General features: G+C 45.2%; 2 protein-coding genes across 2 annotated transcripts; both read right to left on the bottom strand.

Moving 5' to 3' along the window:
- Window positions 1–1,519: 1,519 nt before the first annotated feature.
- On the bottom strand, window positions 1,520–3,691 carry FTM1 (Plant stearoyl-acyl-carrier-protein desaturase family protein). Its single transcript, XM_008800767.5, has 2 exons — window positions 3,039–3,691; window positions 1,520–2,372 (listed from the first exon to the last, which is right to left on the bottom strand). Exons 1-2 carry the CDS (start codon window positions 3,624–3,626, stop codon window positions 1,803–1,805), a joined length of 1,158 nt encoding a protein of 385 aa, XP_008798989.2. The 5' UTR covers window positions 3,627–3,691; the 3' UTR covers window positions 1,520–1,802.
- A 3,988-nt stretch (window positions 3,692–7,679) lies between these two features.
- LOC113463162 (uncharacterized) lies at window positions 7,680–8,818 on the bottom strand. The gene has a single exon (XM_039133730.3). It carries the CDS (start codon window positions 8,771–8,773, stop codon window positions 7,868–7,870), a length of 906 nt encoding a protein of 301 aa, XP_038989658.2. The 5' UTR covers window positions 8,774–8,818; the 3' UTR covers window positions 7,680–7,867.

Raw genomic sequence — 8,818 nt, 5'->3', positions numbered from 1 at the left:
TCTGGCTGCAATGTCTTACTTCTTTATTTTCTGTATATCTATCTATTTATTTTGGCAGTCCCCATCTTGTCCAATTGCATTCAGTAGCAGTATTCATCTCATCTTCTATGAAGTCAACTGTGTCTCATATTTTCCCATTTGTTTGAAATAATTGAACCTGGTCATTTCGAAAAAACCCGAGTGTTTTCCTTTAAGCGTTGTTAAACTTTCCAGAGAACACAGTTGCTATGCCACCTTTCATTTTGCGGTTCAGCAAGTACGCAAATCCTGTGAGATTGTCCCTTACAATATGGTTGCTCAAAACATCTGATTCTTGGACACGAGGAACAAATTTCAGTAACAAAGCCTTGAAAAAATGATGGGAAGCAACTTTTTCGACTTCTTATTTCTCCTCGAGATGACCAATTATCCTACTTGGTGTTTGTTCTGTTTAACACGATCATGTTCACAGTATACATGCACAGAAATCAATTTGAAATTTTTTAGCTTTGTATATGATTGGATGTATCATACTAGATATTACAAAAAAAGAAAAGAAAGAAGAGTAGAGTTGTGACTCGTTTTGATTTTTCCAATTATAGTTTGGGGGCCTTTGATCTCTTACTTTTGCGTCTTATGGATTTTAGAAATAAAGTTACTTTGAAATAATAAAAAACAGTCAGAAAATATTTCCATTTTTATATGATGTTAGTATCGATTCTACAAGTTCTCAGTTAAAAATATTTTGAGACAGTTCTCTTTTTTTAAAAAAAAATCGGCTATTGGAGTACGTTTTTTTGACGAGCTGCCAGTGAGGGACCAGCAACGAGGAATCTTGGGAGCACGATTACTCCAGGTATACTGGGAATCTTGACTTGGATGCTGCAAAATCTTTGTCTGATAGAATGACAGTGAAAGAACAACTGCGCTAGAATTTGATTTTGTTGGATTGCCAAGGACAAGGACATTCCATGACGTGATGCCGGCAAGGAAGTTGATTGACAAAATGCTAGCGAGAAAAATAGTATCCTGGAATTTGATGGTCCCTTGATGATCTGAGACTCGCCGAGGGATATGTTTGATCTAATGCGCAAGACAAATGTAATCCTCGGAGCTGCATGATTTCAGACTACTTTTGCGGATTAACCAATACATGTAAAAGCACTGCAACTCTTCAAACAGATGCACTAGGTGATCAACTTAAGTACAAGGAAGTCACAATGCTCAGTACGCTCCAGGGTATACACTTCGAAACATTAGATCAAAGGAAATGATCCCGTGCTGACATCAGCATAAACAGGATTACTCGAAATAATAATAAGCTTTGGGGTTCCATCAAATGTATGCTAAGAATGAAAATATGGAGATATAATAATAATAACTGTGGGGTTACAATGTTGCATCAAATTTTCTGTATTTTTCCTGTTTACTTTATACTCAACTCCTGGTAACTTTCTCCCAAATGCTGTAACTAATCCACACTGTGTCACAGAGACACCCCAAACCATTATAAGCACAGTTTTGCAGCTATACCGAAATGTTTGATCCAGATCCAACTCAACCAAATTTCCGACATTTCTTTGTTCCTTGGAAAAAAACGCATGCAAAACCCACACTATTTCTACATGAAACGGTTTTAACAAATGCTCACAAAACAGTTCAATCTATGATCTATAAGACTATAACCAAAGTAAACAAACACTAGCAGAGACCCAATCCAAAATTCCAACCTATAAGAAAGAGTAAAAAAAAAAAAAAAAACCAAAAATTTGAAGCGCATTCATCCATCCTTCCATGACATCCAAGCATTTCAACTATATTCCTTACACCGAGACCTCCCGGTCGAACACCCAGCTGAACCGGACCTTCCTCGGCTCCACCTTCGCCGCCCGCTCCTCCGCCCGCTCCTGGAGCCTCCTCATCCTCTGCCCCAATCCACACACGAAGTCCCTCGCCCTTCTCCCCTCCCCACTGAGCCCCTGCTCCAACCTCTCCAGCCCCCACCGCTCCACCAAGAACTCCACGATGCCGGCGTAGTCACTGACGGTGTAGACGCCGAGGCGCTGGGCGACGGCGGAGAAGTGGTCGAAGAGCCGGGGGTCCCGGCCGTCCTGCATGAGGTGGGCCGGCATCGTGATCTTCTTCCTCATCATGTCGGCGATGCCGAGCACGGCGCCGTCCGGGTCCAGCCGCAGGAGCTGCTCGACCACGCGAGCGTAGGCGGTCTCGTGCCGCTTCTCATCGGCGGCTATGGTGCCGCAGATGCGGGCCAGGACCGGGTCTCCTTGCTCCTTGGCCTGCCGGGCGGTGTTGCCGTGGGAGATGAAGGTGGCGCGCTCCTGGAAGGATGTGTACACGTACCCGAGGTACGGGTTGTTCTCCGTTCCCGGGTCCTGCCAATTTCAATTCGAACCAAACCAAATCTTATTAAATAAAAAAATATATGCCATATAGATCGTATGGAAAACATAGCCAAGTCGACTCCCCTCTCTCATGATCCCATCCCACCTGGTTTCACGAAGAACGATGGGCTCACCCATAGATTTGCTTCAAAAAAACAGCCATCCAGACCGACGTGGCGTCGGCCATACATAACTCATTCAATACCTTCTTAAATTGACAAAACTCATCTCTTGTCGGCTCTCCTTGTCTGTACGTACAAGGAACCTTTTTTTTTTTTTATACTGAAATTTGCGAGATGTCTCTTTGTCTTAATGACATTTAACCAAGGGTATGTTTATTGAAGACATTCGTTTCTCACTAAGCACTGCATACACCTAACAGCATCAATTAAATCGCAAGTAATAAAATACATCCCCCTGGCTTTAATACGTGGCCTTGAGAAAGATCACAAGGGAAGTGTATCGAACAAAACTGGAAACTTTGTATCTCTAAGTAATGATAATATATAACTTAATACAATGTATCAGATTCAGATGGTAGTAATCTTGGAATCCATAGAGTCCCATTCCCCTCAACCCGGCCCATCTTATAGAGAATTAAAAAAGTTAAGATTATCAGTGAGAGTAATGGTTTTGTTTATGTACACATATACATACCATTCCGGAGCCGATGAGGTACTGCACGGTCTTCTCGATCATCTTCATGTCCACCCGCCCTGACAAGTAGAGATACTTCCCCAGGAGATCGCCGTGCCGATGCTCCTCGCCGGTCCACGACCGAGTCCACACGGCCCACGGGCTCGAGCTCGCGCCGGTCTCGTCGCGGACGCCGTCGAGGGTGTTGATCATCGTCTGGTACGTCGGCAGCGCCTCCTCGGTAATCATGTCGCCGACGAGCACGACGAAGTAGTCGTCGGGGAGTTGGGCCGTCCGGGCCCGCAAGGCCCGAACCTCCTCCACGAATTCGTCGCTGGGCTTCGACGAATCCGGCAGGAAGTCCGTGGGCTGCCAGCTTTGCTCCACCGGCTTCAGGAGCGGCAGCAAGGCGTCGGAGGCCCATTCCTCCAGGGACTTGAACACCTCCACCTTCTCCGGCGGCATCGAATGCGTCCCGCTGCGCCGCAGCGGCGCCGCGGCGATAGCGGATACCGGGCGGCATCGCCGGGGTGCGACACGACTGGCCGGATTCCGGCTGAACGCCGGCGAGGGAAGGTGTGGGTGAAGGGAGAGTGATCGAGCCTGCATGGATGCGATGATGGGCTTTGGATGGAAGGGCGCCGTCGGCTGCTTGGTGGCTACCACCCATAAGAATGGCACGTTAATATAGTGGGATGGAAGCAAAATGACCCTGGGATGTTGGTGAAACTCCAGTAATGCCCTTGTACTTTTTCCACATGCCGCGATTTGGAGAGGGGTGTTTTTGTCCTTGGGCCTGGAAATATGGTGTGCTGCCGAGGCTTCCGAGAAACCGGTGGGTGCAGTGGTTTTGTGGGGAGGGGAGGAAATAAATTCCTGTGGGTTTTTTAAGAGGAAGAGTTTCGGTTTTGGGTGGGATTTGGGAACGGGGTGAGGATATCATCGGGGACATCAAATCTTTTGCTTGCGTAAGGAGATTTTTATTTTGAAGTTTTGACCAACAAGAAATCCAGGCCGGGATGGTGGAGTGTCACGTGAGATGGTGGTCTTGACTAAAAGCACCCAACTTTCTGACTTCGGTGGGCGGACCGACCTCGCGAAGAAGATAAAAAAAAAACTTGTTTAGGGGGGTGGACCGTATGTTGGATGAAATGATTTAATCTTGACCGTATGTTGTACGTAGGGCTGGATATAAGGAGGTAATAGTTGTGTCAATCTTTTGCTTCGAAATATCTGGAGTCTGGACAATGGTGGAGAATGGGGAGGTCTTTCAGGCCAAGCATATGTTCCGTAAAATTAATGAGGTTGCAGACTGGGTGGCTGCTTATGTAGCCAGTCACTCCGGTAGTACCTTATGGGCTGATGATGGGAAGTTGTTCCTAGCACTCCGAAATATTTTATTTTTTGATTTTATTGGGTGTATTCGTACTCGTAATGTATGATCCACCTATCTTAGCTAAAAAAAAAAAATTGTTTGTAGGCGTGGACCGTATATTGGATGAAATGATTTAATCTCGACCGTATGTCGTATGTAGGGCTGGATGTAAAGGTCGAGAGTTTTTGATCGGCTGTACGGCTGTGTGGGATTTATCGAGCATGTCTTGAACTTGTTAACGTTTTTCTTGTGAGTTTTGATTTTAGATCTAGACCAAAATTTTGGCTAGTTAAAGTAGATCAACCATGATCCAAGCCCAAATGGAAACATTCTGACTAAGTCGAGGAAAGGTCTATATATATATATATATATATATATATATATATATATATATATAACTTTCATATGAACCATTTGTTTAACATCGAGAAGAAAAACTAACTACCAAAAAAATGAGATGAATCGAACCTTCAACTAATAACTAAGCGTAATATTCGACCTACAGACTCAAATATCACAATAATATATGGTAGGGTCAAGGATTTGAATTTATGAGAATTTAGGCTGAATTAAATCGTGCAACCATATATGACACGTACGTCACACTATGACCCAAATTCAGCTGAGTTCTTCGATGGATCATTAATGTTATACCTATGCCTGACTCGATTGCTATCCATCCAGCATTACCTAGGCCCAATTGAGCTGGGAAAACTAACTTCCAAATAACTTACCCGCTTTAAAATATTTTTGTTTTCAAGTTACAATGGGAAATGATTATGGGCTACTTTACAGGCAAAATATATGTTAGGCCTCAAAATTTTTTACAACCTCCTTATCCATAATAAAAAATGATCTCAAATCAAAATGAATCAACAAAACTAATCCAATTACAAAATTTAATTATCCAACCAATATCAGTGAAGCTCTATCTATTCATCATTTTTCCATATAATCTCAATCATAACCAAGAACTATGCAACCTGCAACTTTGCAAAAAAGAAAGAGAAAGAAGTTGTGAGCTTGATAGCCTAGTAAGAATCTCTGTACTTGGCCACAAGTTTTATATATATATATATATATGTGTGTGTGTGTGTGTGTGTGTATGTGTGCCGCTGGATTTGCATCCTGAGATTTGTATAGATTTGGCATGTGATGATATGCTTTTATATGATTTTCAATACAGATATATTTATATGCTTATTATACATATCAGATATTGAGAACATGATTATATGAACAAAAATACGTCGAATTTGAGAGAAATTCATTGTATATGTGATAATTGATTTGACAAGAGTAATAGGTAAATCGAACGAATAAGATATGATTTAGACTAACCTTGTCATAGCACCCATGGACTGACACATGGAAAGCCTCCATGAGTTTATGCATGGAAAGCCACCATGAGCTATAATGTGGGTCGGATAGCCACCATGGGCTATAACGCAGGTCGGATAGCCACTACGGTCTATAACGTAGGTCGGATAGCCACCATGGGCTATAACATGGTCGGGATAGCCACCACGACCTATAACGTGGGTCGGATAGCCACCACGGGCTATAACGTGATATAGTATCAATCTTAGATTGAGACATAATTTTGATAGAATGGTATCAGAGCTTAAGATTTAAGATCACTAGGGACTATGTCATAGAAGGTTCTTATGTTATGTCATGAATATATATTCATTTTATCTGTTATTGTTAATTGATTATTTTAATTACTTATGGTGCAGTGGTTCGGACTTCTTACTAGGCTTTGGATCACCGACTCGCTTGAGAGTCTGCAAGCTGGGGTGCAAAGTGCCCTGATCAGAATCTTCTTATGCAAATGACTTTTCCTCTACAGAATCAAACTCGATTATTAAAAGAAAATCAATCAGTGAACTAGTAATCTAGACTGCCTACCGGCGTCCACCAGGGATCCATTACTAGGTCCTCTGAAACCCTGTTACCATCTAATCAGGTCAACTAGAAAGAGATACCAAGAGAGAGAAAAAGAGGAAGAAGAAAGAGAAAGAAACTAGAGAGAGAAGACAGAAAGAGAGAAGAAGGGATAAGAGAGAGAAACCCTCTCTCTCCTCTCTTCATGATTTGTGGTCTCCTTCTCCCTTCCCCTTCACAGGTCCAAGGGGGGGTGGTCATGGTGGCCCACCCCCTACTCAACGGCAGCCACGACTGCCGTAACCCCAGCCAAACTAGCGCCCGATGGCGGCGAAATAAGGAAGATGAAGGTCGAAGCAGGACACCTCTATTTTGGTGATTCGCCGGCTCCACTCACGGCGAACGAGGTTGGAAACAAAAGAGAAAAAAGAGAAGGAGAAAATGGAGCCTTACCTCGGTCTGGTAAGGTGCTTTGACGATCCTTCCTGATGAAAAAAATAGAGGAATAACTCAGAAGGAGAGCTTGAAATCAGAGCGATTTCTTGCTTAATCTTTGGTGGATTTCAAATGAGGAGGATGAAGGTCCGTAAATAGGTGAGATTGGGTCTTCGGATTGCCTTGAAATCCTTTGTTTTTCGGTGGATATCGATCTAGATCGGGGAGGAAGAAGACTCCTAACTAGAGTCTTCCTCTCCGATTCCCCTCACGTGCCATGCATGGGTTGGGCTCGGTTTGGCCTTTTTGAGCTGGCCCACAAGCCCACGAGCTGGGCAAAGTCATGGTTGGGTTGGGCTTGGCCATTCCCAGCTGGCCCACAAGTCCACAGAAAAATCTAGGTTATTACAAAAGCAATGTATTATTTATAATGAGGGTTGAGAATTTAAATTAAAAGAATTCATATATGCAATGAAGTTTAACATTGGCAACCTGACATGAGAAAAGGAAAATGCTGGAGATAGTTTATACATGCTAATTATGCAAGGTTGATAACGGCTTCAACGAAGAGAGGGTCTAACAAGCACTCCAAGATGGGATGCCGATAACGAGCATATAATAAAAGCACCGAGAAATAAGAAAGGACTGAATCTCCCAAGTATTCTAACATGTCACTCATGGAAACATCTGTCTTCACATCAAAATCTCAATGACACTATCCGAGGCTGTCCTTTGAGAACTAGTTTGTTCTGTTACCAATCTTTTATGCCAGTCTCAATGCCCATGGACCGTAGTGCTGATGTTTAACAACAAGGGCCAAAATCAACACTAATTTTTACTCATGCTGGATGTGGATTTAAAAAAAATGAGCAGCAAGGAAATAACAATGTGTAATTCTAATATAGTCCACTTGGACGGCCTTGGGATTGAAACTTTGTAATCTTGTACCAAGAGCACATTAACACTTCGACAATAAATCAAATCATTTCCATTAAAATGCAATTAACAAGCCATCTTATTTTGATGAATTGAACAAATAAAAGGAACACTGGCGACACTCTCCAATCTCCATGCACACAATTGGACCACTGGTCCTTATTAGAACAATCATAACTTCTTTCTCAGGGCAAGCTTTAGCAACCATGTGTCCCTGCTATCCCTTGTGCTCAAGAAGGTGGTGGTTCTTAGAGCCAGGACGAACTGCAGCTCCCCCCGTGTTTGTCTCAGCTGCCTCCACACCTAGCTTGGTGCCCGAGGCTTCGCAGGCGAATTCGTTCTTCTTCATCACTTCCTGAACTCTGATATCTTCGTCGACCGCCATGGCCACTACTTGTTGGCCATGGGCCCCTGGAATTATGGTTTCGTGGACGCGTACGCGGTCCTCGACGTTCACAACATCACTCTCTTGGACCATCTTCTTCTTCTTCTTCTTCTTAAGGAAACAGCAGAGAGCCGCAGCGATGAATGCGAGGAAGAAAAGGCCGCCGAGCGAGGCGAACACGATAATGATGACAGTGGGGTGGGGGGTCGGCGAGGGAGGCGATGGGGGAGTGACGTGGGGCGGTGGTGCAAGAGGCGGTGGCAGCGGGCGGGGTGGTGGATTCACCGGTGGTGGTGCAATAGGAGGTGGCTGCGGGCGGGGTGGTGGCTTCACCGGTGGTGGTGCAATCGGAGGCGGCTGCGGGCGGGGTGGTGGCTGCACAGGTGGTGGTGCAATAGGGGGCGGCTGCGGGCGGGGTGGTGGCTTCACAGGTGGTGGTGCAATAGGGGGCGGCTGCGGGCGGGGTGGTGGCTGCACAGGTGGTGGTGCAATAGGGGGCGGCTGCGGGCGGGGTGGTGGCTGCACAGGTGGCGGCTGGACAGGTGGTGGCAGCGGGCGGGGTGGCGGCTGGACAGGTGGTGGCAGCGGGCGGGGCGGTGGCGGGGCGCGGCGAGGTGGTGGTGATGGTGTGGGTGGGGGCATTTTGGGTGCAGGCGGGGTGCGGCTTGGAGGGAGTGGTGGTTGGAAGAAGAATGGTGGAAAGCCAAAGCCCTGCTGGGGGGAGGGGATATTAGACATTGTGTTTGAACTAGAGACGCTTGAGCTCTTGAGAAGGCAGTGGAA

The sequence above is a fragment of the Phoenix dactylifera genome, chromosome 2 (assembly GCF_051530095.1).
Source record: "Phoenix dactylifera cultivar Ajwa chromosome 2, Ajwa_hap1_PhDact_Kaust_v1.1, whole genome shotgun sequence".
Classification (NCBI taxonomy): domain Eukaryota; kingdom Viridiplantae; phylum Streptophyta; class Magnoliopsida; order Arecales; family Arecaceae; genus Phoenix; species Phoenix dactylifera.
Note: the sequence above shows the minus strand (reverse complement) of the source record. Positions and strands in the feature narration are given on the sequence as shown.